The 15,929-nt window shown below is 36.3% G+C and overlaps 4 protein-coding genes across 4 annotated transcripts; 3 read left to right on the forward strand and 1 right to left on the reverse strand.

The window, feature by feature from the left end:
• Positions 1-1,397: 1,397 nt before the first annotated feature.
• Positions 1,398-8,052, forward strand: LOC135125872 (cytochrome b5-like). The gene is made up of 4 exons (XM_064051610.1): positions 1,398-1,586; positions 7,597-7,725; positions 7,823-7,881; positions 7,928-8,052. The coding sequence occupies exons 1-4, from the start codon at positions 1,464-1,466 to the stop codon at positions 7,962-7,964; spliced, it is 348 nt and encodes a 115-aa protein (XP_063907680.1). The 5' UTR covers positions 1,398-1,463; the 3' UTR covers positions 7,965-8,052.
• An 814-nt stretch (positions 8,053-8,866) lies between these two features.
• LOC135125847 (rab proteins geranylgeranyltransferase component A 2-like) lies at positions 8,867-11,020 on the forward strand. The gene is made up of 5 exons (XM_064051573.1): positions 8,867-9,130; positions 9,179-10,013; positions 10,063-10,394; positions 10,447-10,679; positions 10,730-11,020. Exons 1-5 carry the CDS (start codon positions 9,082-9,084, stop codon positions 10,952-10,954), a joined length of 1,674 nt encoding a protein of 557 aa, XP_063907643.1. The 5' UTR covers positions 8,867-9,081; the 3' UTR covers positions 10,955-11,020.
• On the reverse strand, positions 10,952-11,601 carry LOC135125866 (autophagy protein 12-like). Its single transcript, XM_064051596.1, has 3 exons — positions 11,382-11,601; positions 11,200-11,336; positions 10,952-11,152 (listed from the first exon to the last, which is right to left on the reverse strand). The coding sequence occupies exons 1-3, from the start codon at positions 11,506-11,508 to the stop codon at positions 11,030-11,032; spliced, it is 387 nt and encodes a 128-aa protein (XP_063907666.1). The 5' UTR covers positions 11,509-11,601; the 3' UTR covers positions 10,952-11,029.
• Positions 11,602-11,627: 26 nt separating this feature from the next.
• Positions 11,628-12,938, forward strand: LOC135125856 (AN1-type zinc finger protein 2A). Its single transcript, XM_064051585.1, has 4 exons — positions 11,628-12,012; positions 12,063-12,105; positions 12,163-12,577; positions 12,628-12,938. The coding sequence occupies exons 1-4, from the start codon at positions 11,958-11,960 to the stop codon at positions 12,805-12,807; spliced, it is 693 nt and encodes a 230-aa protein (XP_063907655.1). The 5' UTR covers positions 11,628-11,957; the 3' UTR covers positions 12,808-12,938.
• Positions 12,939-15,929: the final 2,991 nt, after the last annotated feature.

Genomic DNA, 15,929 nt, shown 5'->3' on the forward strand with positions numbered 1-15,929 from the left:
TTAGAAACTACACAACAGGGTTGTTTAAAATTTTGCCTGGGTAATTACAGAGCACCAACCAAAATTTATTTATTCCACTAAAACTTTATTAATAATTAAGTTCGATGAAATAATTTTTTAAACCTGACCTGACCTGATCTAACCTATCCTAAGGTGACGTTTTACCTACACATTTTGTTAATTAGAAATTTTTCCAATTCATGAATTTAATCTTAAAATGATATAAAAAGGAAATGCAATAATCCATTACAAGTAAATTTCCCGTTTCCCCAATCCTCGTTTTTTTATAAATCTATTTCCGCCAATAAAATCCACTAATCTCCCATAAACTAATAATAGACGAATAAACGACACCCAATAATACCCATCATCACCGATAAAACTAATTAAAACTCGAACATATCCCTAATCTCTTCCACTGTGGTCAAGCGCTAATTAACATCCCCTACAAATAGCAATTATTTATAACAATATTACTCGAATCAGACCCAATATAAAATTATCTCCGTTGCACCATTTGCCAATCAATTATCGGCGCAAACAAAACCAGGGCCGGCTCGGCTCGCTCCTCCGAAGCCACAGGTGTTTTTTCTCTTCTGTTATTATAGCGGTGATGATTCATCAAACATTTATCGACACATCACGAGATAGTAGAAGGATTGGATTTCCCGAGTGGCTTCGGTCCTGAATAATGGATGCACAAAGCGAGGTGAATACAACTCTGTATGACAATCCCACTAATTTCGTTCTGAAAACCTCTTAATTCGGGTCTTGTCTGCGGATTTAATTCGCAAACGCGTCTCCAAAATCCGGATAATTGCTCCAAATTGACGGATCATGGTGTGTTTGCTGACATGGTAATATAAGTGGAAAAATGAGCGGGAGGGGGCGGCGGACTAAAAATAGACGCGATTGGCGGTGGCGGCAGCGGTGAAATTTTATTTTTCTGAAGAATTTTAAATAAGGGCGAGATTACAATCATCGTGAGGAAATATGAAATAATTTTGTGTACCATTACGTCCAAGGAATACAATTATAAAAAAAATTGGAGGGGATAAAGGGATTAATTTTAATGCACACGTTTAACGTTTCAGAGCATTCTAGGGTAAAAAATCAAAACGGATTCATAGGCCGCAAGTACAAATAGAATAGTATTATGTATATGGATAATCGTTTTCTCAAAAAATACGTTTACAAAGAAAAATGTTTTTCCCACTTTTGGAAACTTATTTTAAAACGAAATCAAAGGTCGACTGCAGACGGCCCACGGGAATGCGTAAAATCACGTCGAGATTAGAGAGAGCCGAAACAATAACAATAAATCGATAATCTGTAATTCCTTAAGATAAGGATTTCCAGTCTAAAACACATATATAAAGTGTGTGAGATGGGATTTAAAATTTACTTTAGTACGAGTGCACGCTGGAAGTGGTAGGCGGCGTTGGTGCGGTGTTAGTGCAGACATGGAAAACGAAATAAAATATTTTTCTTTGGAAGAAGTGGCAAAAAACGATGGAAAAAACGGAAACAAGACGTGGATTATCGTCAAGGATAATGTGTACGATGTGACTGATTATGTAGACGATGTGAGTATTTTTTTTTTGCAAAATCTGCTATGAATTTAATTTAAATGGTTGAACTTGTTGTAAATAATTTACTGCTTGATGTAACAATGTGGGGAATTACTGAGCCGCTAAATTACATTCAGAGAAAGTATCCACAGTGCACGGGAATTCCCACTTAAGAGTTCATGGTACCGTCGAGGTCGCCCTGATAATTCTACGAATAAATGCAATACTAAATTAGTCTTCACTGATAATACTTTTCGTTGTTATGCCACAAATTTGGAATACTAAAACCTCTAGCAAATTGTTTTCTAAAACAATGCTGCTGCATTTCGCTAACTTAAAGTGCCCATGATTCTTATTTACGGCACGTAGTTTCGATTTACATGTGAATACTGGAGTCCAGATGTCCAGATAAATCACTTGTGCCTCACAACAGCACGATAAATAAATCGGTATTAAAAGTTTCTAACTCTATTATGTATTGTATGTGGGAAGTTTCCGTTTAATTTCCATAATATCAACTTTTATTATCTGCTCACAGTGATAATAAACTGCCTGGAAGCATATACCGTGTGTGGAACATTATTATCGAGGACGATTTCCGAAGTTGATAAATTTTTATTGGGGTTTTACCATGAATCTAAGCAATCGGTAAAATTTCCAGCAGTTTTTTTTTTAATATATATGTATACACAAAACAATGACTGCACGGTGGATTCTTTTGAAGCCGAATCGTAATTGATTTATAGACAAACGTTATTATAGCATTGTGGACGTGATTTATAAGTAGACCATTGTTTGTTTAAAATGTGTAACAAATCTTCAATTGAAGCAAAAGTCAAACCTAATTCAAATTATAAATTTTCCATAGAATTGTGTGAAAAGATTAGCCCAGTTTTGCAGCGGCAGAAATCTTTTACGTTGTATCCGTTATCCCTAGAATATGTAAAAGTAGGTCCCCGTTTCTGTCTGTCTGTCGTTTGTCGTCTGTTGGCGATTTTATTAGATATATTTCAACTTATAGAGCTTATTATAAAAAAAAATACAATTAGTAAAATCAGTCGGGGGCCTCAGTTTTTGAAAGTGTTTAAAAGAATCTTCGGATCCCTCTACGTTTAATTTTTTTAAGAATTTAAAAAGATCTCAAGATCGCTGGTGTTTCTTTGGAGGAACTTGAAAGGTTCATAAGAGCCCAAAGTGTGTCACTCTTTTAGTTAGTTTTTGAAAGAATTTGTAAAATCTCGGGAATACTTAGTGCCTTTTTTTATAGAAAGTTGAAGATTCTTTGGGGTCTCTTGTGTTTTATTTTTGAAAGATTTTGTAAAAAACCTTAGTGTATTTTCTTTAAAATATGTAAACAAACCTTTGAACACCACTTGTGTTTTATTTTTGAAAGAATTTGCCAAAACTTCGGGAACCCCTAGTGTCTTTTTTTTGATAATATAAAAGAATTTTCAAGGCCACTTGTGCTTTATTTCTAAAAGATTTTGAAAAAATTTCAGGGATACCTTATGTTTTGTTTTTGAAGTAGTTTGATAGAATCTTGGGGACCCCTTTTGTTTCGGTTTTGAAGTAGTTTGAAGAATCTCGCGAACTCTTGTGCCTGGTTTTTGAAGTAGTTTGAAAGAATCTCGGGGAAATCTTTGTTCTGGTTTTGAAGTAGTTTGAAAGAATTTCGGGAAACCCTTTGTTTTGGTTTTGAAGTAAGTGTGAAAGAATCTCGGGGACCCCTTGCGTTTTGTTTTTGAAGCAGTTTGAAAGAATCTCGGAGACCCCTTTTGTTTCGGATTTGAAGTAGTTTGTAGAAACTCGGGGACACTTGTGATTGGTCTTTGAAGTAGTTTTAAAGAATCTCGGAGACCCCTTTGTTTTGGTTTTGACGTAGTGTGAAAAAATCTCGAGGATCCCTTGTGTTTTGTTTTTGAAGTAATTTTAAAGAATCTTGGGGGACTCTTTGTGTTTTGTTTTTGAAGTAGTTTGAAAGAATCTCGGGAATTCCATGGGTTTTTCGTTTTTGAAGTAGTTTGAAAGAATCTGGGGGACCCTTTTTGTTTCGGTTTCGAAGTAGTTTAAAGAATCTCGGGGATTTTTCTGCCTGGTTTTTGAAGAAGTTTGAAAAAATCTCAGGGGCCCTTTTTTTTCGGTCTTGAAGTAGTTTGAAGAATCTTGGAGACTCTTGTATCTGGTTTTTAAAGTAGTTTTAAAGAATCTTGGGTACCCTTTTGTTTTGTTTTTTTTTTTTTTTTTGAAGAAGAAGAATAAGGGATTTTTGTGCCTGGTTTTTGAAGTAGTTTGAAAGAATATCGGGGATCCCTTGTGTTTTGTTTTTGAAGTAGTTTGAAAGAATCTCGGGGGACTCCTTGTGTTTTCTTTTTGAAGTAGTTTAAAAGAATCTCGGGGATTCCTTATGTTTTTCGTTTTTGAAGTAGTTGAAAGAATCTCGGGGACTTTTGTGGCTGGTTTTTGAAGTGGTGTGAAAGAATCTCGGGGACCACTTGTGTTTTATTTTTAAAGTTGTTTGAAAGAATTTAGCGAAACCTTTTTGGTTGGGTTTTGAAGTAGTTTGGAGATTCTCGGTGACTCTCGTGCCTGGCTTTTGAAGTAGTTTTAAAGAATCTTGGGGGCCCCTTTTGTCTGGTTTTTGAAGTAGTCTCAAAGAGCCTTGGGGATTCCGTGTTCCTGGTTTTTATTCCTTATGTTATGTTTTTGAAGTAAATAGTTTGAAAAAATCTCGGGACTCTTTTTGTTTCGGTCTTGAAGTAGTTTGAAGAACCTCGGAGACTCTTGTATCTGGTTTTTGAAGTAGTTGTAAAAAATATTGAGCACCCTTTTGTTTTCTTTTTTTGAGAAGAAAAAATCTCAGGGATTCATTTATTTTGTTTTTGAAGTACATAGTTTGAAAGAATCTCGGAGACTCCCTTTTATTTCTGTTTTGAAGTACATAATTTGAAGAATCTCGGAGACTCGTCTGTCTGGTTTATGAAGTACTTTTAAAGAATCCTGGGGATCCCTTGTGCCTGATTTTCGAAGTAATTTGAAAGAATCTCGGGGACTCCTTTGTTTTGGTTTTGAAGTAGTGTGAAAGAGTCTCGGGGATCCCTTGTGTTTTATTTTTGAAGTAGTTTGAAAGAATCTTGAGGGATTTCTTGTGTTTTGTTTTTGCAGTAGTTTGAAAAAATCTCGGGAACCCCTTTTGTTTCGATTTTGAAGTAGTTTAAAGAATCTCGGAAACTCTTGTGGCTAGTTTTTGAAGTAGTTTGAAAGAATCTTGGGCACCCTTTTGTTTCGTTTTTGAAGTAGTTTGAAAGAATCTCGGGGACTCCTTTGTTTTGGTTTTGAAGTAGTGTGAAAGAGTCTCGGGGATCCCTTGCGTTTTGTTTTTGAAGTAGTTTGAAAGAATCTTGAGGGATTTCTTGTGTTTTGTTTTTGCAGTAGTTTGAAAAAATCTCGGAAACCCCTTTTGTTTCGATTTTGAAGTAGTTTAAAGAATTTCCGGGATTCTTGGTGGCTGATTTTTGAAGTAGTTTGAAAGATCTCGGGCACCCCTTTTGTGTTGTTTTTTGAAGTCGATTGAACAAAAAACCGAAGAGCTCTTATCTTCTTTTTGAAGTAATTAGAAAGAATCTCGACGACTCCATGTATCTAGTTTTTGAAGTAATTTGAAATAATGTCGGAGTCGCGTGAATTCCTTGTGTGTTTCGTTTGTGAAAGAGTTTGAAAGTATATTGAGTATCTAATGACTTTTTTCTTGAAATATGTGAAAAAATCCATTACTTTTTCTAGAATATGGAAAAGTAGGTATCCCGTTTCTGTCTGTCTGTCGTTTGTCGTCTGTTGGCGATTTTATTAAACATATTTCAACCTATAGAGGTTATCACAAAAATAAAATTCGTAAAATCAATATTTGAAGCCTGTTAAAGAATTTGAAAAAATGTCGGGAACCTCTAGTATTTTGTTTTTGAAAGTATTTAAAAGAATCTTCGAAGCCCCCTGCGTTTGATTTTTTTAAGAATTTAAACAGACCTTAAGATCGCTAGTGTTACTTTTTTCGAAGAGTTTGAAAGATTCATAGGGGCCCAAAGTGCCATTCTTTAAAATATAAAAAAAACCTTTGAAGGCCCCTCGTGTTTTATTTCTGCAAGAATTTGTACAAACTTGGGATTCCCTGGTGCCTTTTTTATAGAATCTTTATAATATTTTTGAAAGATTTTGAGAAAACCTCTGTAACTCCTAGTGTATTTTCTTTAAAATATGTAAACAGGCCTTTGGAGACCACTTGTGTTATATTTTTGAAAGAATTTCCCTAAACCTCTAGGGGTCTTTTTTTTTTAGATAATGTAAAAGAATTTTGAAGGTGTTTTATTTTTGAAAGATTTTGAAAGGATTTCGAGAATCTCCTGTGTTTTATTTTTGAAGTAGTTTGAAAGAATGTAAAATAATTTTTAAGGCCCCTTGTGTTTCGTTTTTGAAGTAGTTTGAAAGAATCTCGCGGATTTTTGTGTTTTGTTTTTGAAGTAGTTTGAAAGAATCTTGAGAACCTTTTTGTTTCGGATTTGAAGTAGTTTGAAGAATCTCGGAGACTTCTGTGTCCGGTTTTTGAAATAGTTTTAAAGAATCTTGGGTATCTCTTGTGCCTGGTTTTTGAAGTAGTTTCAAAGAATCTCGGAGAACCTTTAGTTTTGGTTTTGAAGTAGTGTGAAAGAATCTCGGGGAGCCCTTATTGTGTTTTGTTTTTAAAGTAGTTTGAAAGAATCTCAGGGATTCGTTGTGTTTTGTTTTTGAAGTAGTTTGAAAAAATCTCGGGTACCCCTTTTGTTTCGGTTTTGACGTAGTTTGAAAGAATCTCAGGAACTCCTTTTGTTTTGTTTTTGAAGTAGCTTTTAAAGAACCTCGGGGACACGTTTATTTTGGTTTTGAAGTAGTGTAAAAGAATCTCAGGGACCCCTTTTGTTTCTGTTTTGAAGTAGTCTGAAGAATCTCAAGGACTCTTGTGTCCGGTTTTTGAAGTATTTTTAAAGAATCTTGAAGATCCCTTGTGCCTGGTTTTTGAAGTAAGTTGAAAAAATCTCGGGGACCCCCGTTTATTTCGGTTTTGAAGTAGTTTAAAGAATCTCGGGGACTCTTTGGCTGGTTTTTGAAATAGATGAAAGAATCTTGGGGATTCCTTGTTCCTAGTTTTTATTCCTTTTGTTATGTTTTTGAAGTATGTAAATTATTTGAAAAAATCTCGGGGACCGTTTTTTTTTGTGTCTTGAAGTAATTTGAAGAATCTCGGGGACCCCTTTTGTTTTCTTTTTGAAGTTGTTTGAAAAAAAAAAAAAAACGATGATCTCTTGTCTTATTTTTGAAGTAATTAGAAAGAATCGCGACGACTCCAAGAGTTTAAAAAAATCTGAGGATTTACTTTTTATGTTATTTTCTAGGGGATCCACAACAAAAAATAAAAATAAAATTCGCAAAATGAACTTGTTTTATTGTCTGTTATGCAGACATAAACGAGGAAAGTTATGTTCAAATAACTTTAGACCTTTTTTTAAAAGAATGAAGTTGCGGTAAAAATCGTTAATTTTTAATTTACTTCCGGAAAGATTAAATGTGGTTTAAATCCTCGGAAGATTAACAGAAAAAGCATTTCAGAGTAAATGTACTTAAGCAAAAGTGTTATAATATTCTAAAACAAGAAACTCAGTAAATCTTTCAAAACAGTATTCATCGTCACCCCCTTGTTAAAATTTAATATTTAAAGATTTAATCGTCCACATTTTAATACCCTTTCAAGCTACCCAGTAGTCTCTAAAAGCACTTAAGCACTTCAAAACAGGAAAAACTTATTACTAAACTTATGTACCTCTTAAATTTTTATGTAATTGTTATCAAAAAATTTACCGCATTCAACAATTATTACTCTTCAATTCAAGTATCACACTCATTGTAAGAATAGAGAAACAATAAAACACAGTCAATCACAATTTCTAATCGCTGATAAATACATCAATTCAATTACAAAACCTCAATCTCATTTTTTCAGCACCCCGGCGGCGGCGAGCTCGTCCTAGAATGGGCGGGCAAAGAGAGCACTAAAGCCTTCGACGACGCCGGCCATTCCGGTGACGCGAAAAAGGAGCTGAAACAGTACAAAATCGGCGAACTCCGAGAGGTAATCCGCTAATTAAACCAATTCTCACTGCTGAATATTTAAAACAAACTTTTCCGGATCTTGTTAAAAACTCAAACTGACGCAAACGCAATTACAGGAAGACCGGAAACAGAAACAGAAAAAGAAGGAGACCGACAAGGCGAAGGAGGACAGAAGGTACACTGATCGATTGATTAGCCCGATTATACGCGATTTTTTTCAGGAGTTTCTGCAGCTATCTGACTTGTGGACTGTGCTGATGGAACGTCTGGTACATTTTAATCAAATCTGTGATAAAATGTTTGCTGTTTTTACTTAAGTGTTAATAAATATTTTACTAAGAAATAAGGCGATTAAGCGTCAAGGACTGCGACAGGATTAAATGCAAACATGTCCGTTCAATCTTTTCAGGTGCTCTGCAAACAGAAGAGCGCTTAGGTGCGGCTATTGCCAATAGGGAAAAGGCGATGGGGAAATTTAACACAACTACTTTGCAATTTTATTCTCATGGGACGAGAGGACAATGAAAGGGGATTCAAGGTGTCTACGTGCGACTTTAAAATTACAAATTGTGGTAACTAGACTAAACTACAAGTGATAAACTTGTTCAAGGAGTCTCAATGCAACTATTCTACACTCAGAATTTCAACAATGTGACGACACTCATTCAGAATCTGGAGGAATTCAATGGAACTCGAGCTTTGTCGCTACTTTAGAAAGAGCTTAATACTCTGGACTGGTTTCTGCAATTTTTTTCGACTTTGTACTCTAAAAATACTTTATTCCATTTAGAGTTACAAACAAATTTCGTTTTTCCAAGAGAAAATGAATACAGCACTTCTGAAAAAAGTCATATGAGGGCAATTTTTGCTTTTTAAAAGCAAATGTCATAAATATAGTATGGTTCTAAAAAGTATAACTCTTATGTCTTAAATACCGGTGTGGTCATCTTTTAAATCGCAGTTGGTCATACTATTGAGAACTTAAACGTCATTACATTATTCTGGCATTTGTGACTTCAAATATCAAACCATAAAAATTATTAAATGTCAATAAATGGGTGGTCCATATTGTTTTTATGTTTGTGGTTCTAATGGTAAAATTTTAAATAGTGTATATGCAACCAACAATACTGCAAGCTTTCTATTGTCTCGTTTATCAATCATGAGAACATCATGACAATGATCAAGTGACAAGTGACGTTTGACATTTTGTCTGTCACGTCCCTTTGTGGGTTGAGAATTTAAGTCCTGTTGTTTTACCAAACCATTAATTTTTATATTGACAGGGTTTATCAATCAGGGGGTAGACAAGAAATCAAAAACAAAAAAAGAAATGTTTTAATTTTACCCTGTCCATCTGCACCCTCTTTTAACTATGGAATATGAACTACCCACAGAATTCGATATCATCATTATCGGAACAGGTGAGCTTCGTTATGTGTACCCTTGTAATTCTAGCCCCTATTTTCAAGGTGTTATCGAATCTATCATCTCTGCAGCTGCTAGCCGAATCGGAAAACGCGTCTTACATATTGATAGCAACAACTATTATGGGGGTCTGTGGGCTTCTTTCAACTTAGACGCAATTCATAAGTTGTCTGCAAACACCGAAGTTTTAGAGCCACCTACAGATTTACTAAACCCGGATGAGACAACCTTTGCTTTAGGGAATGATTTTTTCAGCTTGAAAAATTTTAAAACTGACTGGCACATTCCAAAGGCTGAAACTCAACCAGAAAACGAAAACGTGGAAGAAAAAAATGAACCAGAAAGTGAAGAAAAACCCGAGAAACCCATGACTCAAGAGTCTCTCATCAAAGATGGCCGCAAATTCAACATAGATTTAGCCCCAAAGCTACAATTTGCGCGAGGCGAATTCGTGGAATTACTCATTTCTTCAAATATCGCCCGGTATTCCGAATACCGTAGCGTAAGTAGAGTTCTAACTTGGCTCAACGGCCAACTGGAGACCGTTCCATGTTCTCGATCTGACGTTTTCGCCAATAACAAAGTCACGGTTATTGAGAAACGCATGCTGATGAAGCTCTTCATGGCTTTAGACAGCGGCGACCAGGAGTATCTCAATTATGACAATAAAACGTTTAGAGCTTTTCTCACTGACAAAAAATTAACTCCTAGTTTGATTCATTACGTGCTTTACGCGATTTCTATGAGTACTGACGAAACGTTGTGTTTGCAAGGGATTCAAAACACCAAACGATTTCTCGATAGTTTGGGGAGATTTGGAAAAACGCCTTTCCTATTTTCCATGTATGGGAGCGGTGAGATCACTCAAGCTTTTTGTAGGTAAGGTGGGTGTATTGTGGTTTGCATAACCTAACTTTTTGACAACTAGATTGAGTGCCGTTTTTGGTGGTATTTATGCTTTGAGTCAACCCCTGAGTAGCCTAATTTTTGACAATGAAAATAATTTCAAAGGACTGATCTGCGGAAAGCAACGAATAAGTGCCGAATTTTTAGTAATGGGGGCTGAAAAAGCACCCCCAGAGTTTATCAAATCGCCCCCGCGATCTTTCATTGCTAGAGCGGTTTTCATCACTGATAGATCTATAATGAGTAGCGAGAAAGAGCACCTGACGCTGCTTTTGTACCCGCCTGAAGGGGGTAAAAATTCGTGCGTCATCATAGAACTGGGTACTTTGACTGGTACTTGTCCCAAAGATCTCTGTACGTTGAAGCCCCCATTCCAAAAATATTTACATTGATTGTGTAATTTCAGATCTTGTTCATTTAATTTCACAGCAGGTGGCGTCCCCTGAGGACGACTTCAAGCACTGCGTTGAAAACTTATTCAGCAAATTTGAAGATGACAAAAAACCCAAGATTTTGTGGTCTTGCTTTTTCTCAATTCCAGATTCCAATGCGTTAGATTTGAAAACTGGGGTCCCTGGAAACGTGGTGTTGTGCCCTGGGCCTGATCTCGACCTTGATTATGATGATGCAGTGAAAAAAGTATTGATCCGTTTTACAAGCACCACTTTTTTATATTTATGCGCTTGTAGGCTAAAGCGATTTTTTCTGATCTCTACCCGGACACTGAATTCCTGCCAAGGGCTCCAGATCCTGAAGACATAATCATTGAAGGTGACACAGAAGACAGGAATGATGAAGATGAAGTTGTATTAAAGCCTGAAGAAAATACTGACAAGGTAGCAGAAAGTGAAACAGAAGCAAAAAGTGATAATGACCAAGAAGTACCAAAGTCTGAAAATGAACATGAAGAGTAGAATGAAATTTATATACTTTATGCTTAAATCATATAAAATTAAATTAAACTAATTGTATCACAAAAAGTAGCCAATTTATCCCCAAGCTGGAGTCTTGCAGTAATGCAAAACTAACTTCCCTTCAGTTGAGTAACAATCATACAAATTTTTCATGACTTGATCTGGCGATGGCGCGAAAGTTTGATTCACGTAGAGGAACTACAACAACTAAATTAAGTCGCAAATAGTTGGACTTTCACACATACCAATTTTTCCTGTGGTTCCAGTTTCATGTACCGTTTCATAAACTCGGCGATCCACGAAATGGGCTTGTCGCCGTCCACCGTCCACTTTTTCTTCTTCATGATGGGTGCATTGCCCGTGGGTTTGAGTAATATATCAACTGGAATATCACCATCAATGGAAAAAAAGCAAAAACATGACTCACTTTTCTGTTTGTCGTTTTTGTGATTTTCGGGATCCGTGCTTGTTTCGCCAACGTCGTTGATGTTCAACGACTGGAGGGACTGCAGTGAGTCTTCAGCCCCTTTATTTTCGGCAGGGGCGTCGCTCATTTTCAGATGTTTGACCAATAACAACAATATAACCCTAACGTTGTGACACCTGTCAACTGTCAATCGTCAGGTGAAAAGTGAGCGGTATGCAACCAACAATGCACTTGGTTCGAAATGTGTTCAAATTTGCCATGTTGTTGTTGTAAAATCATGGACAGGCGAAATTTGTGCACAATTAACTGTCGTGCTCGGAATTAGCGCAACATTAATAGCTTAACCGGAGCCAGTCCGACCCTGCTGACAAAGCTTACTCATCACATTTCTGACAGTTAACCCCCAAACTTGCCACCTGTCAAACTAACCAAATTTTCGTACTAAATTGCAGATGAATCACAACACGATGAATTCGATTTCTTTGTAGCACACACTCGTACATTCTAGAACCCCACTTTCTATTTAAATACCAAATCGCAAGTGTCAAGCACCAGTCACAATCACATTCCACAACCATGGAGTTCCCAGATGTTGGTAAACACTGCTCCATGAAAAACTGCAACAAGTTAGGTAAGTTGTTAACATTTAGCAACCACACAACCTATTTTCAAGAATTGCAGATTTCCTTCCAATCAAATGTGATGTCTGTTCAGAAATTTTTTGGTAAGTTGATCAACTTCATTGAATTTGTTGTTATACATAGTTGAATCGTGATTCCAGTGATGAGCACTATTTTTATACGAAGCATGACTGCGCGAACGCCTACTTAAAAGACAACCAAGTGCCTGTTTGCCCCTTGTGCAATAAACCAATACCTGTGGGTCAGGGCCAGCAACCCGACCAGGTGGTTGGGGCTCACATTGACAACGACTGTCAGTCAGATCCTGCTAAAAATAAACGCAAAGTGTTCACAAACAGGTGTTCAAGGAAAGGGTGTAAAGTGAAAGAAGTTGTGCCTGTTATTTGTGACGATTGTGGTCTTAATTTTTGTCTGAAACATCGACATGTGCAAGATCATCAGTGTCAAGGAAAGAAAGGCGCTGTGAAGGAGAGGATGCTAAATGCTGCTTTAGCTAGACAACAAAATGCCAAAAGCACTGCCACTACGCTTACGGATGAAATACATGGAACAATGGTCAGTTTTAACTTTTGTAGGTGTATTTATACTATTTGTGTTTGTTGTAGAGTGAAGATGAAGCTTTAGCTCGCGCCCTGGCTCTCTCAATGCAGGATAGTGACAATGTAAAAACTCCCACGCAAGAAGAGATGGATTTGGCGCTTGCTAGGCAGCTGCAAGCGTCAGAATATCACGGGACTACTGCAGGAGCCAGGAGTAGTAATAGGGACCGCTGTATTGTAATTTAACTATCGCTTGTTTATTCAATAAGTATACACCAATAATTTATTCCTTGTCTTTAGATTTGTACTTTTTATGTAATTTATGAATATTACTCAAATGAAATGCAATAAATCTCAATTACTGTTATTTCTTTTAAGTTGCGTCATTATTTTGTTATCTTGTTTGTCACGAGGGAAATCGAAAGATGTTTTTTAATTGTGCAAAAGAGCCAGGGAATACGCAAACAACTGTGATATAGAATGACGACATATTGACCACAAAACAACGTCTACCAGTGGCGTATCGTTAACAAAATAGGCAAAAAATGATTATGAAACGTCAACTTATGAAAATAAACAAGGTGCTATATTACTTTACGTTGCCGTTGACGTTGGCTTTTTAACCAATCAAATTGCGGTAGTGTGCAGTGCTGGCAACCTGAAGGCGAAAAATCTCATTTTCCTTGACCTATAAAACTTTATTCAAATCCTAGATTCTATAAGTTTCCACTCTCAAGTTGTCAGAAGAACAACATTATACTTTGCCTGTTTTTCTTAATATATGTAGTCTTCTTTTCATAACAAGAAACTTAAAACATGTTTAAAACAAGAAATAATGTGAATTTTGCAGTTACGCTCCGCCCCTCGGTTTGACAACGAGTGGAAAATTCATCAAGATTGACATCCAGTCCAGACGGATAGGTGGGGGTTATCTTTTAGCTTTTTTGCTTAATACACATAGTTTTCGTTGACCAATACGATCACTGAAGAGCAGTTTCATGTGATAATTCTTGTAGAAAAATACGAATTTTGTAATTAAGCTCCGCCCCTTTTGGCTCACGATAAACAAAGAAAAATTGTTACAAATGAGACAGGATGGGTGGGCGGGGTTTATATTTTGCACTTTTTTTCTTAATATACATAGTCTTCTCTTCACAACAAAAAACTGAAACATGCCTAAAATGGCAAATTTTACCCTTTCAAACATGTTTTCAATTTATTGTCGTGAAAAGAAAACTATGTAAACATATTAGGAAAGAGAAGACGTAATACAATTGTGATAACTGTTTTTATTCGTCGTGAGCCGAGAGGAGGAGCTTAACTGCAACATCTTTATTTCTCTATAAGAAACTACCATGTGAAACATGTGTATAAGCATCACGTCATTGAAAAAAAACTATATATAGGTGAAGAAAATAGAAGTCAAAAATTAGGCCCCGCCCACCCACCCAAATTCAAATGTGATGTATTTTGCATTCGTTGTCAGACCGAGGGGAAGAGCCTAATTGTAAAATTGAAAGCCCCACCCACCCACCCTTATCTCACTTGTGATGAATTTTTCACTAAAACATGTTTTAAGTATTATCATATTGTTCAAAATAGATCGTTTTGAGATAAAGGTGACTGTGTAACCCTCTCTGGCCTACTATGTCGACAATAACAAAAGATGTTTCACATGGTAATTTTTGGTAGAGAAACAAAGATTTTGCAATTAAGCTCCGCCCTCTTGCTTCACGACGAATAAAAAAAATCATCACAATTGAGATAGGGTGGGCGGGTGGGGCTTATACTTTGCCTGTTTTTCTTAATAAATGTAGTCTTCTTTTCATAACAAGAAACTTACATGTTTAAAACAAGAAATAATGTGGATTTTGCAGTTACGCTCCGCCCCTCGGTTTGACAACGAGTGGAAAATTCATCAAGATTGACATCCAGTCCAGACGGATAGGTGGGGGTTATCTTTTAGCTTTTTTGCTTAATACATGTAGTTTTCTTTGAGCAATACGAACACATGGTAATTCTTGAAGAAAAAGATTTTGTAAATAAGCTCCGCCCCCCTTGGCTCACGATGAAAAAAGAAAAATCGCTACAAATGAGATAGGGTGGGAGGGCGGGGTTTAGATTTTGCATTTTTTTTTTCTTAATATCCATAGTATTCCCTTCACAACAAAAAACTGAAACATGTTTAAAATGGTAAATTTTATTCCTCACACTTCTCTAGAAATTTACCCTTTTAAACATGTTTTCAGTTTATTGTCGTCAAAGAAAACTACGTACACATTTAAAACAAAGAAAACATAATACAAACCCCGCCCACCCACCCTTTTCTCAATTGTGATAATTGTTTTTATTCGTCGTGACCCGAGAGGGGGAGCTTAATTGAAAAATTCTTATTTTTCTACAAGAAACTACCATGTGAAACATTTTTTTAAGCATCATGTTGTTGAAAGAAAACTATATAATTATGTCAAGAAAAAAGAAGACAAAAGTTAAGCCCCGCCCACCCACCCAAATCTCAAATGTGATGAATTTTTCATTCGTTGTCAGACCGAGGGGCGGAGCTTCATTGTAACATCGCTGTTTCCCAAAAAAAAATTTACCATTTCAAAGGTTTTAAATATCTTGGTGTGAAAAGATCATTACATATGTCTAGAAAAAAGGGCAAAATTTAAGCCCTGCCTACCCACCTCCATCTCAGTCGTAATGATGGTATTCCTTATAAGCCCGGGGGCGGAGTTTAACTGCAAAATCCTTATTTCTCTACAAGAATTTATCGTCTATAACATGTATTTAGATTAAAAAAAAAGAAAGCCCCACCCACCGACCCTTATGTCATCTGTGAGACATTTTTCATCAAAACATGTTTTAAGTATTACTTAAGTATCATATTGTTCAAAATAAACAGATCATTTTGAGATAAAGGAGACTGTAACCCTCTCTCCCCTACTATGTCAACAATAACAAAAGGTGTTTCACAAGCTAATTTGTTGTTGCGACCTTGGGTCACGACGAATAAAAAAATCGTCACAATTGAGATAGGGCGGGTGGGCGGGCTTATATTTTGCCTTTTTTTTTTTCTTAATATACATAGCCATCTTTTCACGACAAGAAAGTTAAAACATGGTACGCACATTTTTGCAACGAAATATAGATTTTGCACTTATGGGGAGGAGCCTAATTGCAAAATCGATATTTCCTTATAGAAATTTTCTATTTTAAACACGTTTTAAGTTTCATTTTGTGAAAAAAGTCTACAGATATTAAAACAAAAAGGCAAAATGTCAGCCCGCCCACCCACCCTTTCTCAATTCTGGTGTTTTTTTTTAATTCGCCATGAACCAAGGGGCGGAGCTTAACTGCAAAATACT

The sequence above is a fragment of the Zophobas morio genome, unplaced genomic scaffold (assembly GCF_036711695.1).
Source record: "Zophobas morio isolate AGI-343-1 ecotype UQ-CSIRO unplaced genomic scaffold, CSIRO_AGI_Zmor_V1 ptg000002l, whole genome shotgun sequence".
Taxonomy (NCBI): Eukaryota; Metazoa; Arthropoda; class Insecta; order Coleoptera; family Tenebrionidae; genus Zophobas; species Zophobas morio.